The sequence below is a fragment of the Thamnophis sirtalis genome, unplaced genomic scaffold, assembly GCF_051295495.1.
Source record: "Thamnophis sirtalis isolate CommonGarterSnake01/CBP01778 unplaced genomic scaffold, rThaSir2_p1.2 scaffold_8, whole genome shotgun sequence".
NCBI classification, from domain to species: Eukaryota; Metazoa; Chordata; class Lepidosauria; order Squamata; family Natricidae; genus Thamnophis; species Thamnophis sirtalis.
The window spans coordinates 78,248,662-78,273,788 of NW_028261388.1; the positions used below are offsets into that span (position 1 = coordinate 78,248,662).

At 37.8% G+C, this 25,127-nt stretch overlaps 1 protein-coding gene across 2 annotated transcripts in view; it reads left to right on the forward strand.

The window, feature by feature from the left end:
• MARCHF6 (membrane associated ring-CH-type finger 6) overlaps positions 1-25,127 on the forward strand; it is a 58,991-nt gene that overhangs the window by 23,804 nt on the left and 10,060 nt on the right. The window contains exons 7-21 of one of the 2 annotated variants that reach the window (XM_087721957.1): positions 3,232-3,424; positions 5,354-5,415; positions 6,156-6,188; positions 7,641-7,692; positions 8,519-8,577; positions 9,513-9,584; positions 10,531-10,599; positions 10,733-10,807; positions 12,012-12,146; positions 15,906-16,025; positions 16,935-17,035; positions 17,662-17,799; positions 19,780-19,981; positions 21,898-21,967; positions 23,213-23,394. In XM_087721957.1, coding sequence (XP_087578083.1) covers positions 3,232-3,424; positions 5,354-5,415; positions 6,156-6,188; positions 7,641-7,692; positions 8,519-8,577; positions 9,513-9,584; positions 10,531-10,599; positions 10,733-10,807; positions 12,012-12,146; positions 15,906-16,025; positions 16,935-17,035; positions 17,662-17,799; positions 19,780-19,981; positions 21,898-21,967; positions 23,213-23,394 — 1,563 coding nt within the window. Of the gene's footprint in view, positions 1-3,231; positions 3,425-5,353; positions 5,416-6,155; positions 6,189-7,640; positions 7,693-8,518; positions 8,578-9,512; positions 9,594-10,530; positions 10,600-10,732; positions 10,808-12,011; positions 12,147-15,905; positions 16,026-16,934; positions 17,036-17,661; positions 17,800-19,779; positions 19,982-21,897; positions 21,968-23,212; positions 23,395-25,127 lie in introns of both variants that reach the window. The other variant, XM_087721958.1, reaches the window with a different exon arrangement.

The following is a 25,127-nucleotide window of genomic DNA, read 5'->3' on the forward strand; positions in this document are numbered from 1 at the left end:
CAGCATAAAAGTGGTAGCTAATGCAGTTTTTCTACTAGGTGTTTCATAGAGCAAGCTCGCAGCTATGTGCTATACTATCCATAGCTTTCAGATGATTTACAGAATGCATTATGATATCAAGTGTTGAGGCTTTGAATTCATGCCTGAAGTGATCAGCCATATTTCTTCAGCTAACAATGCTTCATCAATCTTATTAGAAGATTCAATTTACTTGTCATGATCCAGACACTGACTGAAATATTCGTAACCCTTTCTGATTCTGGTATAACAGATGTAAAACTGTTGTCATTGACACTGTAATGGAATTTTGTTCTATTCTGCTGATGACTCCCCCTACTAATTTCATATAGTTATTGAATAACATTTATTGTAGTCTAGACCAGTGTTTCTCAACCTTGTCAACTTGAAGATGGCTGGACTTCAACTCCCAGAATTCCCCAGCCAGCATTTGCTGGCTGGGGAATTCTGGGAGTTGAAGTCCAGCCATCTTCAAGTTGACAAGGTTGAGAAACACTGGTCTAGACCTACCATCTGGGCCATTCCACCAGCAGTTAAAACACCAACAGTGAACAGATTGAGAGTAAATAATCAGTCAGAAAGTTTCAAGCATCTTGTCCACATCCTTAACCTTCAACTCCTGATCCTTCAGAATTGAATGTCCCACTTGAATTGCTCTGAAATTTGGCATCCAAGTTGTTCATTCATGAAACTATCATAGCAGGCTCAGGCATTTTCTGAATAAATGTTATCTGTCTCAGTACAAAATAGTTTTACTATATGGGTATTTGAAGATGCAACAAAAGAAGCATATTCTCCTTTATTGGGAAGCAAAATATGCTGCCGTACTGTTCTCATGCATAATCAGATGCTCTCATACACATTCATTTTTCCTGATGGTGACTTCTCAAGCATATATTTTCCAGTCATGGTTCAGCATGTTTTATCATCTGCTGTTTTGCTGCATATTACAATGCCTTATGGTCTCTATTAGGTTGAAAAATGCACGTAGAAGAAAATATGTAAATGGTTTGTGTTGTTACTCTGGCAGCATGACTAAAGCCTCAACAGGATGACCTATGATAGCTAGGAAAATCTCCAGTCCATCTCAGAAATTCATTGGTTTCCATAAACCTTTCCATAAATAATGGGTAACTATTTTAAGTGGTCCCTTACTTCTGCAGGAGGAGGAGAGTTACTGTAAATTTCTCTCCTGGCAGAGAACATATAAATCCATCATTATCATGGCACTTTTCCTTTCCCATCCCTCTAACTTCTGTTGATACTAAGTAGAGTATCAACAGGTATCAACAGATGCTTAAAGATACTCAACAATAGAGTGTCAACAAATACGAGTATTAACAGATACAGTAAGAGCTCAGATTCCCTTGATGCATGTAGACATAATTGAACATACTTCTAGAACTGCTAAGAGGAGAACTTTGAAATAGGCTCTGGAAAAAAGCCCACTATAATTTAAAATAAGGGAGAGGATATAAATATTTTTCTGGAAAGAGCTCTGAAATCCTCTAGCTGTTACAAAGCATACACTACTAGAATACTGGAGTTGGTTTTTTCCCCCGTTTACTGTAATTTACTAGTCAACCAAAGATGCAACCTGTTTGTATCTGTATCTCACCCTAGTTATATCTGTCATTTCAAATACACATATTTGTTCCATTACCAAAACACTTAGTTCTCAGCTGTCACATAAGGCCATCTGGCAGATTTGAAGAGTTTCACCTTAATGTACCAAATAGAAAACCAGCCAAGTCATAGTTTACGACGTTGGCTTGTTTCATTTATCATAGATTACAGATGGCTTGTTTTCAATTTTCACAGATTATAACCGTAACAGCTTGGAAATGTATTGACTTCAATTCCCAGAATTCTTTATGCAATATGACCATTGCTGAAAATTGTACAAATTGAAGTTACATATCTGGAAGTTGCCGAGACTGGGAGATTTTGGTTTTCCACACTTTTAAAATATTGTGCATATGAAATTAAGACTCCTCTCCCAATGTATTCTAATGTCATATAATAGTGATGTGAAATCAAGGAAGCCAAGGCTTTCAGTCTTATAAACTTTTGAAGTTTTCAAACAATTAAATTTGTGATATATGAACACACTGCTATATAGTCCAGAATAATTTCTACATCTGAAGCTTGGTTACTCAGCCTTTGTCAGATTATAGTTATTTCCTCCTTTAGGTCTCAGTTTAGCGTATTGTTTTCTGAGGAAACCATGAACTTAAAACTTACCAGGAACTTTTTGATATACTCTATATTCATATAAATTTCTACTCATAATATAGACTGGAGTTTTGCAGTTACACCCTGATTCTAATGCAATTCATGGGCTATAGGGATCTCTTTCCTGCAGCCTACACTCATCTGATTGGTAGGTTGCATGGAATATGACACCAATGTATGCAAAACAAGGAGAGTAGGGGGACATCAGAGGCCACATACAGTCTACGATCTACTTTTCACACTATAGATGGAACTGTAGAATAGCTCTGTGCTGAAGTGTTAAGAATCTCTCTATAGCAACCTTTGTTTTTCACCTTAGTGTTTTCCTGCAAATACAGGATATCTTTTTTTTTTTTCAGGACAACTGAGTGTTGATCCATTGGCTGCAGCGGGAATTGGTTTATTGCCTTCTGGGATGAGAGAGAGTAACTAGTGCAAAGTCACTCAGCTGGCTTTTAAACTTAAGGCAGAACTAGAATTCATGGTCTCTTGGTTCCTAACCAAGCTTTAATTATTAGACCAAATCAGCTCCCAGCTGGGTCTGAGTATTAATCTATAGCAAGGGTGTCAAACTCAAGGCCCATGGGCCGGATCCGGCCTGCAGTGTGCTTAGCCTGCGGTGCCTCTGCCAGTGAAAATGGAGCTCAGGAGGGCTGGCTGCAGTCCTCCTGGGCTCCGTTTTCACTGACGGAGGATTGCACAAGGCCTTCACAGCGCTCAGGCCACCCATAGGCGCCCCTGACACAAGTGATGTGCTGGCCATGGCCAACCTGGCCACGTCCACCTTCACTCCACAACCCTTATGTGGCCCTCAATAAAACCCCTGCTTGACATCCCTGTTCTATAGCAACAAGGCCTTGTTAAAAAGAAGTTTGTTTCTACATTTGCTGTTTAGAATATTCGAACAATTTCCCCTGATAAAAGTACAGTGCATCATCTTAGTTCGACTGAAATTTTTGTTGATTTCTCTGCACTCAGGCTCAGGGTGTAGGAAACGCTGGTGCTGAAAATGCTGTACTTGATCAGCCTGCGGACCAGCCTGCTGAGAACGTAGTTGTAGGTGAAAATCCAGAAATCCTAGAAGAACAGCCAGATGAAGAAGAAGAAGACAATGAAGATGAAGAAGACGTTGTAGTTGAAGATGCAGCAGATGCAAACAATGGAGGACAAGGTATACTGATTATATATTGTGGCCCATTTATTTCAAGGGTTACTTTCTAGGAAGAAATAATAATTTCAAAGATTACTTAACTATACTTTGTTTTTTTTTCTTCAGATCGTACAATATTAGTAAACACAATTACATTTTAAAAGCATCACTGTGCATTTTGTATTACGGTAACAATACAGCAAGTAAAATGAAGTTTCAGACTTCTCCGATAATTGAGTAAATTATAATAATTATTCTATTGAATTCTGATAAGCAGCTGACCATATCTGCCTAAACATTGAAAAGACCACCTTTACAGCTACCAAAATATTTGTACTTCTTTACATGTTATAATAAGAGGACTATTTAATTGTACAGCTTGTTATCCTGCATTTATTTATTTCAGTGTTTCCCAACCTTGGCAACTTGAAGATGTCCGGACTTCAACTCCCAGAATTCCCCAGCCAGCGAATGCTGGCTGGGGAATTCTGGGAGTTGAAGTCCGGACATCTTCAAGTTGCCAAGGTTGGGAAACACTGATTTATTTGTACAGGTATTTCTTTGCCAAGGTCAGAACTGTCTCTGACCGTTTGAATTTACACAGGTCTCTAATTATACACTCTGCATGCAGGCATGGACCAGGCAGATTATATCTGGAGATAATAGCCTCTGGAGTCAAGCCATATAAGATAGGCTACATCAAAAATAGTGTTTTTAAATTGGACTTGGACGCTAACCAATGCAGCAATTGAAGAAGTGGTGTAATATTTATAAAGCATCGGTCACCTACTGGTATCTTGGCAATCTTATATTCCAACTGTAGCTTGTGAACTTAAATTCTTTTATAGACCATAATGCTGTTAATTTGTACAAGTGATGATGACATGTATCACTGTAGACTGAGCATCTTGGTCAAAGCTTCCAATCAGAGTTTCTACCTTCTTTAGCGGAAGCGTGGATCACTTTCTTTATTAGTAGAGCAGCTCTGTCCAGAACGAATACCGGAATGTTCACAGATCAGGATGTTTCTGGATAAATGGTAACTTTGTCTTTCTGAGGTTAAATCTGAAGTTTGTTTCTATCCATGTGGACCTTCATGTTTTCCAGAGACCAAGTACTGGCTCAGGTAGGGGTGGAAACTATCTGCTCAATTGCTCCCCATTGATAAGCACTGAGTAGAACCACCAGCAGACTGACCTTATAGGTAGTTCAATAATGTATCATGGTGATACTGAAGGATGTGAAGTAGTCTAACAGAAACAAGAGGGGGGAAGCTCCCAACTCCTAGGTCTCACTGGGTCCCAAGAGTGCTGCTTCTGTTCTGTACTAAGGCTTGAATCCAGTCAAAAAGACTCCGGATAATCCATGTCATCAACAATCTTCTGCACCTAAAACAATACATTTTCAACAGCTTTCTCCACAAAGGGGAAGTATATGGAAATAGGATGATAATTCTCCAATAGGACTGGAAAGAGGGATCGCTTCTTTAAGACAGAGTGTTCTTTCAAGGCAGGTGGCTTATCAATAAAGGAAAATATTTGTAGCTCAGGGTTTAAATGAGGGGTCCTTGCTCCTCTCTGACGTTGGTGTCAGATGCTTCATTAATCCAAACTGGGTAACATTATCAATGCTAGTGGCATATCCTCTGTCCAAGAAGAGAAAATCCAGTCTTTTGGATCCAGTCATTCACACACCCCTTTCCTGCCTGAATAAGCTAGGAGTAATGGTCTAGATCACATGTACAGTAGCAGTGTTTATAGAACAGACAATCCTTTCCAATTCCTCTGTTTCCAGAAGTTCAAACATATCCTAGATAACATCACAATATACCCAACCATCAAACTAGAACTGTCCAAGCCTGGAGCAAATACGAATAGTGTTCTCCTTGAAGAATATAGCAAATATATCAATTTTTTTTTCCTTTTAACAATATTTTGATACTCTCTGTAGATGACATGAATTGGAATGCATTGGAATGGGATCGAGCAGCAGAAGAACTTACATGGGAGAGAGTGAGTATGGCCTATACATTCAGAAATGCATTTTCCTTGGAGTCATGGAACAGCTTGAAAAGTTTAATCTGCTTGTCATTGAGAATAGTTTTCTGTGCCGCATCCTTTTTTCAGCTTCAGCTTCCAATTTATATTGATCAAACCATATATTACAATCGACACAAAGCAACCTGTAATAATAAAAAAAGTCCCCTCACCCCTTTAGTAGAGAGAAAAAACAGCAGTTTGGAGAAGACAGAGAATATTGTTGGTGAAAAGGGCGTATTTAAAAGATAATATGCTTTGTAAAAAGTCTTGAAACAATTTAGAGTATGAAAAATTTAAAGTATAACTTTATAAAGTATCCTTTTCCCTTTTGCTATTTCTCTAATTCTTGAATTTGCTTTTCCAGTTGAAAATAGCAATAGAAGATATGCATTTCTGATTCTTTGTAAAAATATTAGATTCATCAAAACAAACTTTTATTGTGGTCAGAGACCAGCATATATTGGCTGTACAAATTGTACTAATTCACAGTGTTCGATCCATTAGCATAATATGTGAACTCAGCCATTTTGATTTATAAACCATAATTAATGATTGAGCACAGTACATCAATCCACCTGGTATGTCACTTTTAACCCAACTTAATTTTTGCACATTTCCAATAAGTTGAGGACAGATTGTTCTTTAAAACTTATCAGCCTCTTGAATGCTATAGGCTACGTTAGTTAATGTTCAAAATTATTTCTTGTTTATAGATGCTTGGACTTGATGGATCCCTAGTTTTTTTGGTAAGTGAATTGTAATGGTTATTGCTAGTACTGTCATTCTGATCTAGCAAGTAAAATCCAAATATGTTAAATTTTTGAATATAGTGTCAACTAAATATACCACATACTTTTTAGAAATGCCAAGTTTTTAAAAAAACCTAATAGTGTGTGTGACATATTTACTGCACAGATAGTAATTACTTGACATATATAATACCCATTACTTCATGAACAGCATTGGTTTCTGTTCTGACCCCCTCCTCCGTCCAGTAACGAATGCCGAGACACGCTTAACTGGAATGTCACAGCACTTTATTAGCAAGAAACCAAAACCTCAGTGGCTGAAAGCCAAGCATAACAAACAGATAAGAACCTTGGCAGCAACTCAGACTTCGATAGATAATAGCTTCTCCAGCGTTAGGAATGATATTGAATCCTGCAAAACCAGGCTCCTCCCAGTCTCTCTTTAAATACAATCTTGAGAAGAGCCTAATTACAATCACCTGGGTCCAATTATCTTTGGTAACTGCGTAGCTGCTCTCTACGTTGATCTGCCTGGCGTTGCTGGGCATCCAAAACCACCTCCCTTGTCTCCTCATCACTACTCCAAGGCATGACGTCAGGAGCACACTCTCACCGCTGCTCCATGCCTCAGGCGCCTCTTGGTGGCCAACCAGCCTCTTGCGCCCTGCTCGGAGTCGGAACCCTGTCCAGATCCTCCACCACTTCCAGAGCCGACTCATAAGGCCCCTCGCTGGCGGAGTCTGTTTGCAGCTCCAACGGCTCCTGCTGGGCCACAACAGGTTTCTAGTGTGTTTCTGGGTGCGCTTCACCTTTAAACCCTTCCTGGCTTGGGACCAAGTTATCCGAGAGACCATCTTCTCTCCCAGTTGTTTCTACCAGTCCAATCTGGTCCAGCAGGATGGGCAAACTCTGACTCGTAACAGCCAAGGAAGGTTTGTCTTCCTTGGTATTTTTTCTTTGCCTATTGCCTGCCCTCTGGAATATTCTCCCTCTAGCTATTAGGAGAGCCCCATCTCTGTCAGCCTTTCGGAAGGCCTTGGAGATCTGCTTATATGCCCAGGTTTGGGGTCCCAAATGTCTGAAAGGGTCCATTTCCTAGCTATGCTAACATATATGAATTATAATAATACTCAACTGCTATCTGTTTTTACTTTTACTTTTTGTATAGTGGTTATAACTTTTAATTGATGTTATGATAGTTTGCCATTCAGAGTCACTTGTTTGAGATGGGCAGCCATACAAATTGAACACATTAACACATTAACCTTTCTCATGATGATGTGAATGTGCAGCCTACAGATAAAAAAAGTTATTGCAGAAAACGCTACATTGCATTGTAGAAAAATTAGAAAAGAAATTAGTAGCAGAATGAGAAGAACACAATAGAAGATAATATTGCTTATCAGTTAGTTTTGTATGGTTACTTTTCATTTTTCCCTACCTCTTCAGGAACATGTGTTTTGGGTGGTATCGTTAAACACACTATTCATACTTGTCTTTGGTAAGTTACAGCATTTTCAATTATTTCAGAATATTTTCTCATATGGTAAAAATTATACTAGAGCTGCATGGATTTTAACTACTAATTATGTCTTTTTGTTAGGAAAAGAAATAGCATTTTTATCTTTCTCAAAGAAAATTGACTCCATGTGCAATTTAGTGACTGCATAATTATAATTTTACATATAGCATCAAATGGTTTTTTTTACCCATGAATGTGCTCATACCATTATTTGTTGCATCTGATTTTTACTCTAATACATGCCAATTATAATCCATGCAAACTGAAACCATAGAAAAATAGTTTTGCTATGAAAACTAATCCTTTTGAGGCAATTTTTTAAACAAAATCTATAAAATCCAGACAGTATTAATCAAATGTTGGTTTATTGAATAATTATATTTTCACCCAAAAATAATTGGTCCACATAGAGACTTGGACTCATGGCTCTCGTTGTCTAGAAGAGGCTGATATTTCTGCTTTCATTACTGCTTTTAATTCATCAAGTTTCTGAATTCAGAACTATAGTTAATTGTAATTATGGTCAGCTTAATTCTGAAGTTGACTTGTTTTTAACCAATTACAGCTAATCATGACCAGAATTGTTTAATCCAGATAATAAAACAAGACAACAGGCTGAAGAGGTTTCTGCACTAAATTGTTTCATTTCATTTGCACTAAATTGTTATTTGGCATACCATGGGCCATGTTTATATAGCAAATTTATAAATCCAGTTATTTGATTAATCTATTATATCTAATAGTTAATTTTAAGATGTACATTTATCAAAAAGAGCCACCTGTCACCAATTTCTTTCTCTCCTAGCATTTTGCCCCTATCACATCGGACACTTCTCTATAGTTGGGCTTGGCTTTGAAGAATATGTAAGTGATCCTGTAATCCCACGGAAGTTTTACTTATGAAATGAATCATCCTTCTTTCCTACTGGTTTCCCAGGTTTCCGGGAGTAAAGGAGGGGTGATTTTTATCCGATGTGTTGGTTTTTTACAAGAAATCCAAGCACAACTTTCACCAAAAACATAGGGAAGGAATGTATCTGTGATTCCTTTAACTTTCCTTTCTGCAAAAATTGTGATATAGGTGAGAGGGCACCCAGTTTTCCCCATAATATGTATTTTTGGACAGAATTTTCTGTCCCCATGTTCAGCGGAAGCACAAAAGAAAAGTAGTTATTTCTTTTTGAAAAGCAAATAATCCTCTTAAACGCATATTACCTGCACATTCCAGGAATTTGGGGAAAGGGAATGTTAAGTGGTAGGCACAAACTATGGTATGGCCAGAGGAAAGACATGTCTACCTGATAAAAAATCTTTCACTGAGTTGCTTTGGGTGGGAGGATGATTATGATTATTGGGTGGTGCATCAAGTGAATATTGATTAGGATTTTCAATCCAGTTTACCCTCTGCTGGAGTTGTTAAGTGAATGATTTGGGGACGTTCACTCTCTTTCAGCCCAATCCTCTCACAGGTTTGTTCTGGAAGGAAAATAGGAAGGGAACACTGTGTGCCTACTTGAGTTTCTTTACAAAAAGGGCAAGATGTAAATCTAGTATCTGTTTATAATTGTTTGATTAACCTGTCATAGTTAAGCAGTTGTGTAGTGTAAAGTCAGCTAATAATAAATATCAGCATCACTAGTGTTAAATTTTGTGTTAAAATTAACATTATTTAGGAATGAAATACACATGTAATAGAAAATCTGAGGGTTGATTTATAATGTATAGTATGTGCAATGTTTTATAGGTCTTCCACAAGTGGTCTATTTGATGTATACATATTGTGTGTTTATGGTTTTTAGGTTCAAGCTTCTCACTTCGAAGGCCTAATCACAACCATCGTTGGCTATGTGCTGCTGGCAGTTTCATTAATTGTCAGTCATGTATCCTTTTAAATACTTGTATAAATCTCAACATTTGAACATTGGTTGGTCACTCTACCAGCAGATCAGTGGTGGGATTCAAATAATTTAACAACTGGTTCTCTGCCCTAATGACTAGCTGGGTAGGCGTGGACCAGTGGTCATGTGACCGTATGGGAGTAGCCAACTCAAAGTCACTCACGTCAATGGGCGCTTTGCTTTAGCTGTCACAATGTAATAAGGGTTAACCGGAGAGGCAGTTTCTGTAAGCAGGGCAATAAAGATTATGCTAGAAACAACACCAGAATGTTTCCTTCCTGCCTTCCTTACAGGATTAGCTCTGTAAAAATGGAAAAAACCAAAATGAGATTTCTTCCAACAACCAGTTCTCTGAACTGCTCAGAAAGTTAACACCCAGTTCTGCCGGATAGGTGCGAACTGGCTGAATCCCACCACTGTAGCAGATTTTACTTTATCTATTTTGGGGTAGAAAATAGAGGTGGGTTCCTACCGGTTTGGACTGGTTTGGCTGAACCGGTAGTAACTGGGTCACTGGAACTGGCAGCGACCCAGGCCTGCCACACCCATGAACCAGTTCTCTCAGCGTCGTCATAAGCGCTGCCATCATGTTTTTTGCTTCTGCGCATGCGCAGAGAAATTTTAGTGGTGCTGCACATGAGCGCGCAGTGCACATCAAGCATGCATGCGTGCCGCGCCCCTGAGCAAACTAGCAGTAGCGGCTGCCAGAACCTGCCCCTGGTAGAAATTCCATTCTTAGATTATTAGTATCAAGCTTCCTCTGTAGTAGAGTATTGGAAGCACAGTGGATTAACTACTCTATTTGTGTGGGGTTCAGAATGTCCTATTGACTGAAATGATTTCCTGTGAATTAACACTCGTATCCATAAAATAATATGACACTATGAAATATATCTATTTCTTTGACCATATTATATAGGGTGTGGCAGCGCTTGTAAAATTTCAGAGATCACGTCGCCTGCTTGGTGTGTGCTACATAGTTGTCAAGGTAAGACAAGTCTTAAAAATCAGATATTTAATAAAATCGAATCTGTAGGCAGAAAGTTATAAAAATAAATATGAATTTAGTCAATATTCAGTACTTGTGAATATACAAACTATCTGACTTTTTTGTATTGCAGGTGTCCTTATTAGTGGTGGTAGAAATCGGTGTTTTTCCTCTTATCTGTGGCTGGTGGCTGGACATTTGTTCGCTGGTAAGATTAGCATTTTTGGGGAAAACATTATTTTGCAGTGATAATTTTGCTTGAGAGAAGTTATACAGGTAGACCTCAACTTACAACTGTTTGTTTAATGACCGTTCAAAGTTGCAACAGGACTGAAAAAGTTACTCGTGGCTATTTTTCATACTTAAAACCGTTGCAGCATCCCCATGGTTGCATGATGAAAATGCAAATGCTTGGCCACTGGTTCATATTTGTGACGGTTGGAGTGTCCGAGTGTTATGCGATCATTTTTTGTGACCTTCTAACAAGCAAAGTCAATGAGGAAGCGAGATTCACTTAACAACCTTGTTATTAGCTTAACAACTTCAGTGATTCACTTAACTGTGGCAAGAAAAGTCATAAAATGGGGCAAAACTCCCTTAACAAATGTCTCAATAACATAAATTTTGGGCTCGATTGTGGTCATAATTCGAGGACTATCTGTATTTGTAAATTGGAATTGGAAAATTGAAGAGGTTATATTTTTCAATTGGAATTTAATTTTTATTTATTTATTTATTTATTTATTTATTTATTTATTTATTGAATTTATAGGCCGCCCAATCCCGAAGGACTCCGGGCGGCTTACAAAGAGGAAGAAAAAATAAAAGAAAAATAAAAGGAATAGTTTAAAATTCCCAACACGTATTCGATCTAATAGGGGCTGGACCTTAACAATAAGGTCAACAGCCCCAGGCCTGCCGGAACAGCCAGGTTTTAACAGCTTTCCTGAAGGCCATGAGAGTGGGTAAGGTCCGGACCTCTGGGGGTAGCTGATTCCACAGGGTCGGAGCAGCCACAAAGAAGGCTCTCCTCTGGGGACCCGCCAGCTGACACTGTCCGGCTGACGGCATCCGAAGGAGGCCCACCCTGTGGGATCTTATCGGCCATTGGGAGGTGTGTGGCAGTAGGCGGTCTCGCAGATACGCTGGTCCTAAGCCATGTAGCTTAGATTTTAGATTTTGTCTGGCTCTTAGCGAAAATTGTTTACTATAGATTTATTTTCCAAATACAATGAAGTGCTGCACTTTTCTATGAAATATAATTGATAGGCCATCCAGTGTCATAATGGAGTTTCTACAGGTGTTTTCTTATTATGAGAACATGTGAAAGGTTGGTGTTTTTTGTCATTGTAAAGCTATGAGTCACTCCCAGATTGAAAGGCCGAAAAATATCATTGCTATCTTTTACATAGGAAATGTTTGATGCTACTTTGAAGGATAGAGAATTAAGCTTTCAGTCTGCCCCTGGCACTACAATGTTCCTACATTGGCTAGTCGGAATGGTATATGTCTTCTATTTTGCATCCTTCATCCTCCTCCTGAGAGAAGTAAGTATTGAAAATACATTGAAAATCTGGGTGTTAAATGATAAAAGTTTTCCTCATTTGTGTCTTTGCAAAAATCTATCGGGTGTTCAAATTAATCTAATTTTAAAAGTAAATTAAAAATGTATATAGGACAACTGCACTATTTCATCAACAAACAATCTGAGTAAGCCTTTCATGCCAAAATATATTGGGATCAGGAATAATCAGGCTAAATACTATGCAGATTTAATTTTGTAAACCCATTAGTATCACGTCCAATTAAACATTTTCCCAAACCAGTTTATGTAAGATGAGTAAAGCAAGAAAATCCCAGCCCACACTTTTACACTTTGAAAAGAAAGGGCGCAAAAGAAAAGAAGAGAGGAGAAGGGGATGCGGTAGGGCAGGGGGAACAAGCTCAGAGACAAATTTTTAAATTGCCAGATGGAAGGGAAGCAGTTTTATAGAGCTCTAAACTAAGTAGGATTAGTGGTTCAGTAGAGCTAGCAGATTCTGTATATGTATCGGATTTATATTTATTTAAATTTCAACTCTATATTTTTTTTAAATATGTAAGTCATGGGCCTTTATACAAAGTGTCAGAATGAAATGCAATAATAGTGGTATTATTTCACATGCACGTATATGTTCATGGGCTACATTAGACATTAAAACAATCACAACACAGTGTAATGCATGTATAAAAATTTTCAAATGTCTTTTAACTTGGGCACTATCTTAATTTAAATTGGAATTGGGTACTACAGCTGAAAAGAATATATTTTTCCAACATCATATTACCCTAAAAGAATAATTTTAAGGTTCCTTTTAAATATAGGAAGGTCAAACTCTGAATATTGTTCAAGTTTGGGAGATAGTCAAGTTAATTGTATTAGATGGGGAAATTCCCTGTATAATCAATTGCCCATCATTTTAAAGCTGCCACGAGAAAAAAAAACATGTTGAAAACTCTAGAGGACATGAGAGAATTATTTTCCTGCCCAATTAAATGTAAATGAACAGTGAAGCAAATCAGGTAGATTTTTTAATCTGGCATGGGCATGAAATGCAAATACTTTGGAGTCAGTGACATTTGATAAATAATCCATTAGTTACTGCTATTGCCGTAGCTTAGAATTTTAAGACTGCAAGAGATTTATGTAACATTATAATTACCAAGAAACCAGCTCTTGGATGGTTAGTTTTAGTGTAGAGTGCCACTAGCCTTGATTGAAGTGTCCACCATTATCTTTTTTGACATCATACCATTGATGAAACCCTGGAACCATTGAAATAGCTTGCTGACTTGCTTTCATTGTCAGCACTCACTATGATAATTGCAAAACACTGCACAGTGAATATTATAAATTTTTAAACAATCTTTTGCTCATATTCCCGCTTCATTGTTGTAAGACTTCTCCAAAATGTCAAACTTCTTCTAGGCTCTGTTGCATTTATTTTAAAAATATTTTGGCCAATCAACAAAATACAGTAAACCCCACAACTGCGGCATCATTGTTAAAATAAATACAATAAAAAAGAATATATGTAGCTGAGGATTGAACTGAGTCGTTCTTGGTTCTCTCTGAGCTTGGTTGTTTGCTTGCAGATGTTTTGTTACCCAACTAGTGCTAGTGAGTATGGGTCTACTCCCTAAATATAATAGGTTCCCCTGCCAGTGTTAGTGGGAGTGTAGTTTTTTCCTTGGTTGTTTTTTGATTAAATTATTGTTTTTGCTTGATTATTTGTGTGGTGTTAACCCATGCTTATCTGGATGTTGGTTGCTGGAGGGAGTTAGGATTAAATTATCAGAGCACATCCATGAACACCAACTAATAATCAGAAAACAGAATGAAAACTCCTTTATATCACAATACATGGACAGACTCAACCATAGTTTCAACTGGGAAATGTTGAGAATCCTGGCCCAAGCTAAATCCAATAATGCTAGGGAATTCTTGAAAACTTGACTTCCAGACCAACCACACATATAGGGCTGAGTTTAAAGTAGTTTACTTTGTATTACAAGTACCGTATTTTTCAGAGTATAAGACGCACCGGAGTATAAGATGCACCAAGGTTTTGAAGAGGCAAATTAAAAAAAAAGTAGGTAGGTAGAGGGATAGAGAGGGAGAGAAAGAGAGAGAAATACAGTAGGTAGGTAGGTAGGGAGGGAGGGAGAGAGAGAGAGAGAGAGTAGTTAGGTAGGTAGGTAGATAAAGGAATAGATAGATAGATAGATAGATAGATAGATAGATAGATAGATAGATAGATAGATAGATAGATAGATAGATAGATAGATAGATAAAGAAATACAGTAAGTAGGTAGGGAGACAGAGAGAGTAGGTAGGTAGGTAGGTAGAGGGATAGAGAGAGAGGAAGAGAGAGAGAGAAATACAGTAAATAGGTAGGGGGGGAGAGAGAGTAGGTAGGTTACTAGGTAGAGAGAGAGAGAGAGAAATAGAGAAATACAGTAGATAGATAGGGAGAGAGAGAGTAGGTAGGTACGTAGGTATATAGAGAGGGAGAGAGAGTAGGTAGAGGGATAGAGAGAGAGAGAGAAATACAGTAGATGGGTAGGGAGAGAGAGAGAGTAGGTAAGTAGGTGGATGTTTCCAGGTGTATTTAACCATGTGCTGGAGAAGGAAATCGCTGACAATCTGCTGGCACAACACTTGGTCAATTCTCATCAATCAGTTAAAGAGCGTTCAAAAAAGAAAAAAAAAGTTGCAGTCTGCAAACCTGCCAAAAACGGCCCGTTTTTCACAACATTGGGCCCATTTTTTTTTAAAGAGGCATGAGTAGCCTTTGGGGGGCTTGGAGAGTGCTCCTGGGTGGGTGGAAGCCAAAAATGAGCAAAAAACAGCCCATTATTCGTGAAAACAGGCCCGTTTTTTGTGAAAATAATTGCATACATAGCCTTATGGAGGCTTATAGAGTGCTGCTTGGGGGGGGGGGCAAAAAACGGCCCAATTTTTCCTCATTTCTGCCCTTCCCAGCCCCCAGGAGTTCTCTGAAAGCCTCCATAAGGGTATGCACGGCCATTTTGGAGAAGGGGCGGGGTTACAGGAGGCAAAAAATGCTGTATTCGATGTATAAGACGCACCCAGATTTTCAGCCTCTTTTTTGAGGGGAAAAGGTGCGTCTTGTACTCCGAAAAATGCAGTAAATTAACAGGCAATGGCACACAAAACAGGCCTGTATGCTGTTGGACACAAACATAGTTTACAGAAATACAAGAGGTTGATTGTGAAGAAGTCCAAAGTTAGAGCAGCAGAAGAGTAACATAATAAGATCATGATCCAAACTTTAGTGGTTTTGGGAGGGTTATTAGTTGGCCCAAGATCAAAGAAACAAGTCCAGGATACATGGGCTACAGGACATGAATACACAGAATCTAGATTGGATAGATTGTTCTCATTGAAGAGCTGCCAGAAGTACATCAGCTTTCTAAAGTTTGTGACTCATTCAGAGGCTCAGATTGGGATACACAACATGTGACCCAACTGCTCCAGGTGTTTCCTAGTGGAGTCAGCCTCAGTGGTTTGAGTGCTTCCCAACTCATGAAGATAACATTCAACCAGCAGGCTTTTTACATCAGAATCATCTGATACCCTTTCCTAAAACATTGTATCTCTCATTAGCAGCAAAACTGGCTCACTTGTTTTTAACAAATTGAGGGTGCTATAATTATACTGAAAATTAATGTGGAGCATTACAGATTTCTAGAAATTAAATTATTAGAAAAATGATTTCAAAACATTGAATTTTCCTTTTCAGGTACTGAGACCTGGTGTCCTCTGGTTTCTGAGGAATTTAAATGATCCAGATTTTAATCCAGTTCAAGAAATGATTCACTTGCCCATTTATAGACATCTCAGGAGGTTTATTTTGTCAGTGGTAAAGTTACATTTCCAGTTTCTTTATAATGTTAATTTTCTTATTATAACAAATAACTCTGCATTCAGATTCTTTTTATAATTAAATGTCTTGCCCCTGTACTCAGCATGTCAACTAACAATTTATAATTACTCTCAGATTTTAATAGGCATTGATGATATCTTAACTTTTGTCACATTGAATCTATAGGAAATTAAACCATAAATATGTGTTTATTACTGTCTTATTCTAAGGAAACGTGTTCTAAATCACCAGAAGTCTGGTTCATTTTTGTGCCTTACACTAATAGAACTTGACAAAAGCTGTCATAGATAATTTCAGTTTTTACTGTATAATCCACATCTGTAGATTATTTAACAATGTATACACTACATTGACTTCTTATTTTTTATGTTTTATATGAGTACTCACATTAACAGTTAAGTTTTTAAAATTAAGGGAACCTGATAATGTGATTTCAAGGTCAAAATAGTTATAATTGAACTCTTACTGGTTCATAAATGTGGCTTTATGAGCAGACCACTTATCAATAACCAAATTAATACCTAGATTTTAATAGTTTTTGAAATTCTTAGAGAAAACTCACTGTGCATTTGCACTTTTCCCTCTCTTAATTAATTTCTGTCTAAACATTGTTTGCAAAGAGTATGGCTAAAACGTCTCCTTCTAAATTCTAAAAAAAATAAATTACAATTAAGATAGGATTTTGATTCTGTTAAATTCTATGTACCATTTTTTTTTTAAGTCAGGGCAAAATATGGTAATGGAAAAATGGAAGCTAAGAAACGGGAAAGAAATTTGCTATCTTCAAACATGTAGTATGAATTATGCTCATTTTTAATTTGCTTTAAATTGAAGCTAAAAATAGAAAAGTTAGTACAGAATCTTTTTTTTTTATTGTTGTTTCAGATTGTCTTTGGTTCAATTGTCTTGCTCATGCTTTGGCTTCCTATACGAATTATTAAATATCTTCTGCCTCACTTTCTACCGTATAATGTAATGCTCTACAGGTAAGAAAAAACTATTTCATTCCATAGCTGATACTCTTTGACTTTAGCATTGTATGTTTATTTGTAATGAACTACTGGTAATATAACTGTGAACTGACAACAGTGAATCAATTAATATTTATCTAGTTTGGATGGCTGTTAAAATGTGGATTTAATAAAATGTGAATGGATCTCAGAGTCAACTGTTTCTCCTTTCATAATCTCTCCCACAACAAAATTGGGTTTTAGGCAACTCTTCAAATCATGATTTCTCTTCTTGGCTTTCTCACCAAAGCATATGCAGTTAATTGAAACCAAAATGAAAACAAGAAAAACAAGAGACCCAAGTTTTCCACTGAACTTAACATTATATTTGACTCAAACATTTATGAAACATAATTTTTTCATATATATGAGTTGACTATCATTGGGATGATTTTTTTTACATGTTATGATTTGTATCCTAATATGAATCATGCTAGTCATGGGGGAGACATGCAACACTTAATTTAATTTTGCCTTGGAAGGAATATCCACAATTAACACTGTTTAAGAAAAAATGCAACTAATGATATACATCAGTACAATTAGATTTGCATCAGTAAGACAGTGAGTTTAAAATATGTCAGCTTCTTTTATTCCCACAGTGATGCTCCTGTAAGTGAACTTTCCTTAGAATTACTTTTGCTTCAAGTGGTTCTGCCCGCTTTGCTTGAACAAGGGCACACAAGGCAGTGGCTGAAGGGGCTTGTACGAGGATGGACTGTTACTGCTGGCTACTTATTGTAAGTGTGAAGAGTCCGGTCCTTTCAAATGATTGAGTTAAACTTTTTATTACTTAAATAATTGAAGCTGAGTGTTCAATGTTTGTCTGCTTTATCTTTACAGTCCAACTCAAAAGAATATGCATATAAGGGCTTAGCAGGTGTTAAAAATGAAGCAGTATAAATTACTACGCAACATTTATATTATATTTTAAGTTTGTGCAAGAGAAATTGTTTTATTCCTTTAAAATATACATTGACGATAAGTACAGGTAGTTCTTAACTTGTAACCAGAACGGAGCTTGCCCCTTATGATCACAAGTTTTGTTGCAATCATTGTGCAGATGGCGTACCCTATTTTTCGGTTTATAAGATGCACCAGAGTATAAGACGCACCAAGGTTTTGAAGAGGCAAATTAAAAAAAAAAGTTTTTGCACTCTGCAAACCTCCCAAAAACGGCTCGTTTTTCAAGAAAACAGGCCTGTATCCTCCACCCAAAAGGCATGAATAACTTTTAGGGGGCTTGCAGAGTGCTCCAGAGGGGGCAAAAACGAGCAAAAAACGGCCCATTTTCCGTGAAAACAAGCCTGTTTTTCATTTAAAAAAACTTTGTTTTTCATAAACAAACTTTTCTTGAAAATGGACCGTTTTTTGCTCATTTCTACCCTCCCCAGCCCCCAGGAGCTCTCTAAACGCTTCTTAGAGGCTCTGCATGGCCATTTTGGTGAAGGGGGCGGGGTTTTGGGAGGCAAAAAATGCTGTATTCAGTGTATAAGACGCACCTAGATTTTCAGCCTCTTTTTTGAGGGGGGAAAGGTGCGTCTTATACTCCGAAAAATACGGTACCTTGAGTGGAGAGGCCCTGGGATGCCTAGCACTGTAGTACCTCCCCCAGCTCACACATGGCCTGGCCCAGACCTCCCCCAACCCTGAGGCATTCTGTGCTTCACTTTCTCCCCTCACTGGGTCCCCATAGGCCTTGGGCCTGCTTCCCACTCTGCTGGGTCCCACACACTCCTCCCCACGCCCCTCTATCATAGACCTTTGTGGTAGATCTTTGGGAAGCAGCCACCCCCTTGGGTAGTCTTTCTACACAGTGGAGACCACACAGTGCCATCCCAGAAGTGGATGCAATTTCAGAGTGGCCACAATGTGACTGTTTCCAAAATGGCACCTGCTTTCAGGATGACACCATACGGCCTCCACTGTGTGGGAAGGATGAGCAACGAACCAACTGCTTTCCAAAGATGTAAGGGTTAAGCAACTTTCATTTACTTTCACTTAATGAAAGCAATATTTTGTTTAATTTAAATGGAATATAACTGGGCATTTATTGCTCAATTGTTGTTGAAAACTCCTTGAATGCTAATGGCTACAGTCATGTATTATCCTGTGTGGTGCTGCAGACTTAGGCAACTTTAGTTGTTTTGATCTTAAGGAGTAAATATGAAGTTGCAGCAATCTCGTGTGTTTATCTCTGATAATGTATTTGCTTAATGTAGTGGTTAAGGCATCGGGACAGAAACGGGGAGATCGTAAGTTCTAGTTCTGCTTTAGGCACAAAGGCAAGTGGGTGACTTTGGGCCAGTCACCCTTTCTCAGCCCTAGAAAGCAGGCAGTGGCAACCGCTTCTGAAATCTTGACAAGAAAACTGAAAGGGCTTTTCCACACAATTGCCAGGAGTAAAAAAAAACTGACTTGAAGGCACAAAATAAAGGGGAGGGGACTGCTTTCCTGATATTACATTCGTTTAGTCTACTTATTATTTTGTTATTGTTCGTTTTACAGTGCTCCTTTTAAACATTCCACTTAATTAAGGTGACACCTTTGGTGTCCAGAGTCACCTATTTGAGATGGGTGGCTATAGAAATTGAATAAATGAATGAATATAATGTTTGAATCTGCCATGAAAACAGTTTATTCATATTTTATTGCTTACTGCCATTCTTATTCTTTTCATGTTAATATATTCAATTAAATACTATTACATCTTGTATTAGGGATCTTCATTCTTACTTACTGGGAGACCAGGAAGAGAATGAAAACAATGCAAACCAGCAGCCTAATAACCAACCAGCTCGCAATAATAATGCCATTCCAGTTGTAGGAGAAGGTCTGCATGCAGCCCACCAAGCCATACTACAACAAGGAGGACCTGTTGGTTTTCAGCCTTATCACCGGCCTTTAAAATTTCCTCTCAGGGTAGGCGATTTTAATACCTAGAATAACTAATTACTGTCTGATGTATTCTGTGTTTCTCCTATCTGCAGAAACTAATTCTTAGGGTTGTAGTTTTAAGAGGGTATAATATCATCTGTCTCTTTGGCTTATGTTCACTTTGAATCCCATTGTGATATGATTGATAATATATTCTCACTTGGCTGGGCCTTTTTTTCTATGGAATATAATGAAACAATTACCGTATATACTCGAGTATAGGCCGACCCGAATATAAGCCGAGGCACCTAATTTTACCACAAAAAACTGGAAACGTTATTGACTCGAGTATAAGCCTAGGGTGGGAAATGCAGCAGCTACCGATAAATTTCAAAAATAAAAATAGATACCAATAATGCCATTGCCCACTGAATAACATATACAGCCTGCCTGTGCCCATTAAATATACAGTAGCCATTGTAAAAATTTGCTCTGCATAACAAATTATTATCACACAATACCGGTGTATTCAATGAAATACTTCACTCACCTCATGATGCTGATGTCCCGCTGTGATGATGATGTCCCGCCTCCTATGACACACGGCACAGTGATTCCTATCATTGGATCACTGTACCAGAGGAGGTGGGACATCGCTATGTGGCTGCTTGCCATAACAAGGAGGAGGTGGGACATCGTTGCAGAGCGGCAGGAGGGGGAGGAAGGGGAATCGTAAGATAGCCCTGCATTACATTAGAACGTGAGGAGGGGGGATGGTGCGGTGCACGCTGCGCGGCAAACTGACACAGAGGGAGGGGAAACTCAGGGGCGCTGGGCCATTCACGAGCGTCACCCAGCGGCATGGCCCCGCCCCTTTTTCTCCTCCATTTCGGGCAAATTTTTCACTGACTTGAGTATAAGCCGAGGCGGCTTTTTTCAGCTCAAAAAGTGGGCTGAAAAACTAGGCTTATACTTGAGTATATACAGTATAAAGGGAGTATTTCTGTCTTGAAGGGTGCAGGGGCTCAGCAGTTATGACTTTGGGTGAAGTCGACAGCCCAGGTTCGAGACCTGAGCACCACACAAAGGGACGAGGTCCTGTTTACTTGTCCCAAGTCTTGCCCAGCTAGCAGTTCAAAAGCATACAAATTCTAGTAGATAAATAGATGCCACTTCGGGGGGAAGGTAACAGTGTTATGTGCATCTCGGTGTATATAGTCATGCTGGCCCCATGACCACAGAAGTGTCTTCGGACAACACTGGATCCCTTGGCTAAGAAACAGAGATGAGCACTGCCCCCTAGAGTCGGTCACTACTGGATAGGGGAAACTTTTACCTTTATTTTTTCTATTTTAGGATTGTAAGGACTGGGCTGGAAAAATCTAGACTCACCTCTTAACAAAATCATAGACTGAGATAGCATTTTAGTAGTTTATGTTGGATTCACGCAGAAACAAGCATACACCATCTTTTAAAGTATCTGAATCCTCTAACCATGTGTGAATCAGTATGTCTATATATTTCTGAGAAAGTTTGAAATTTGCCATCCTTTTTATATGAAAAACTACTTTGATTCTTTGAATGCTGGGACAATATAATATGCAGAAATGGAATGCTGAAATTGCACTAGTGAAGATTAAAATAAAATTTAAAAATTATGCCCTGGGTTTTCAGATAATCGGAAATTACAATTGTTCAGACACGGAAGCTAAAATCATACAACAGATTAAGCATGGTTTGCTTAGTTATGGCTTATGGAACAAACAAATGGTCTGATTCATAAAATCAAACATAATTTTGATTTATAAATTAAGGTATCCTATCCAGAGAGTAAATCACGCTTAGGGCTTATTTGTCATTATATAATCATAAGATTTGTGAGGTAACTATCACTTTCTTTAATACTGTTTTTCATACATATATTTCCCTTTATTAAATTCATTACTTTTTCTATATTTCAGATATTTTTGCTTATCATTTTCATGTGTATAACACTCCTGATTGCAAGTCTTATCTGCCTTACATTACCAGGTATGCATTGCACAATTGAAGGTATCCATTTTGGTCACTTAATTTTTCATTAATTTTGATTGATATAAGACAAGGTGACAAGACTGGAGCAAACTTTATATTGTGAATGGATAGAAGGATAAACAATGTATTAAGTAGGCTAATAGTTAATGGTTGAGACTAGTTGTATATAATGTGAATGTATAATATATATGTTTGTGTGTGTGTGTGTGTGTGTGTGTATGTATGTATGTATGTATGTATGTATGTATGTATGTATGTATTTAGTGTCACAACCTCTGGTGTGCCCAAATATGGTATGCCTTTATTTATTTATCAGCACAAATGCAACACACACACACACACACACAAACACACAAACACACGTTTTTGTAGTGAAGGTGTGTTAGATATTTGCTGCCTTAAGTTAGTTATAAAAATAATTAAAAGGATAGAAACCAATAAATTCAATAGTTAGGGTGCTAGAATAGAAACTGAATTCTAGTCTTTCTTCAGACATAAATGCCAGCCCAAGTTATATTAGAAAATGCCTGTTTATGAATTTCAGCATTTATTGTTTCACCCACAGTTGCTTGTTTGGTGGCAAGTTGGAATCAAGTTATTCTGTGTTGCCACTCCAAGTCTTGGGAATGTTGCTTTTGCAGAGTTGAGGGGCCTAACATTTTTATTGGCTTCCTAAAAGGCCTTCAAAAGACATTTTCTTGTTCAGATTTTAGCTTGTTTGATTTTAACTGCTAGCGTAAATGATTTGTTTTACTTTAAATGTTTGGATTTTTATTGCAAACCACCAAGGGTGGTTAATTCAGTAAATCAATATACTGAATTATATGAATAATCTATCTGGTACACAATTCAGCTTTCTAGGAAAAAAAAAACATGGTGTGCTTTTGATTTTATAGGAAATTGACAATGTAGTACAAAGAGTAGCAAGTGTTTTTGCAACTACCCATTGTTTTTTGTGTAACGCAACTGTGCAATGTCCTTGCAATACATACTATTTGAATCAATAAAAAGTAATTTTACAATAACTTGTTAGGATTTCATCCATCCCTTCCTTTATTAAACAATGGACCCCCCAGGTAATTGAAATTGCTTTCAGTTTCATTAAACGTTTGCAGCCGACAACATTGGACTGACCCACTATATTTATGGAATGAGTTTTTTGGATCCAGATTATTTTATGACCGTAAGATAATACAAAGCTTTCTTACTAGGAATTAATTTTTTGTTTTGTTTTGCTTTTAGTGTTTGCTGGCCGTTGGCTGATGTCTTTTTGGACAGGAACTGCTAAAATCCATGAATTATATACAGCTGCTTGTGGGCTGTATGTTTGCTGGTTAACAATTAGGGCTGTGACAGTACTTGTTGCTTGGATGCCACAAGGTCGTCAAGTGATTTTTCAGAAGGTAAAGGAATGGTCCCTTATGGTAAGTTGTTAGAACATTTATTCTTTTCTTTTTTAATTTGGAAGATAATTCAATAGTTGCAATGAGACCATATCTCTTGGTATAATTATAACAAATGTTTCCTTGGAAACAGGAAAGCTACAGAAGAAAACTAATATTAGTAATTTGAAAAAGCACCAGAGTCTGAATGCAAGGATTTACAATATTGGAATTCTAAGGGTATAATTTTGGAGGTTCTTATAAGTTGTCCATTCACAAAATCATTGCCGATATAGATTTGACAAGAGAACATCCATTTACCATTAAATGAATGGTTAATGCTTCTGGTCACCAACCTGCCACAACCGCCATGGATATTCTCCATTATTCTAGTTTATTAATGTTACCAGTTAGTAGAATTCCAGTCGAGCATTAGGAAAAAACAGTTCTTACTTTTATTTTCTTATTTATTTACATGTATAATTAACAAGACAGTCTTTAATCTTAAAAACAATTAAAATATTAAAAATACAAGAAAAAACCTAGAAAATATTTTTTTGTGTTTTACTTTTAAAAATGCCTGTGGGGCCTTTGTAAGGAGAGGGGAAATTTGAGCTCTGTGCCTGTAGCTTACAATCATCTCCCTGCCTCTGCAGACTCTCCATGGTGAGAGAGGGATTTGTGGCTCCATGCATGCTTGGATTTTGACTGCTGAGGTTCAAGGAAGCACAGCGTTTGGGCTCCTTCTCTCCCCAGAAGCTGTTGTCCTCTCTGCTGTTTGTGTGTGTGTGTGTGTGATAGATGATAGAGAGATAGAGATAGATAGAGAGATAGATAGATAGATAGATATAGATACATAGAGAGAGATAGAGAGAGATACATAGATAGATACATAGATACATAGAGAGATACATAGAGAGATACATAGAGAGATAGATATATAGAGAGATAGAGATAGATAGATAGATAGATAGATAGATAGATAGATAGATAGATAGATAGAGATACATAGAGAGATAGAGATAGATAGATAGATAGATAGATAGATAGATAGAGAGATACAGAGATACAGAGATAGAGAGATAGATATAGATAGATATAGATAGATATAGATACATAGATAGATACATAGATAGATAGAGATAGATGATAGATAGATAGATAGATAGATAGATAGATAGATAGATAGATAGATAGATAGATGATAGATAGATAGATAGATGATAGATAGATAGATGATAGATAGATAGGGTAGAGATAGATAGATAGAGATAGGTAGGTAAGTAGGTAGGTATGGAGAGAGAGAGAGAGAGAGAGAGAGAGAGAGAGAGAGAGAGAGAGATCAAGAGACAGATCAAGAGACAGATCAAGAGAGAGATCAAATTTGCACTTTCCTGGATCTCATCTGCCAAAATTCAAGCATGCCCAGAATCCCAAATCCCTTTCTTCCCTCCACTGCAAAGCTCTCTGCCAGAGACAAGGAGAGAAGGGCCCCAAACTCCATTTCTGCCTGCATTTCCAAGCATATATGAAATGCAAAATCCTCCTCTCCCCACCACTGTGGGATACAGGTAGGAAAAACGGGCTTTTAAGTTCTGTGCGTGCTTGAATTTTGGCAGTGAAGGTTGCATGGAACTTGGGATCCTTCTCTCCCCACCTCTGCAATGAGCTCCAAAGAGAGAGGGAGAAAAGGATGTTAAATTCTACGTCTGTTTGGATTTCGATTGTCAAGATCCAAGCAGGGACACAGATTGAACAGAGCTCTTTAAGTCATC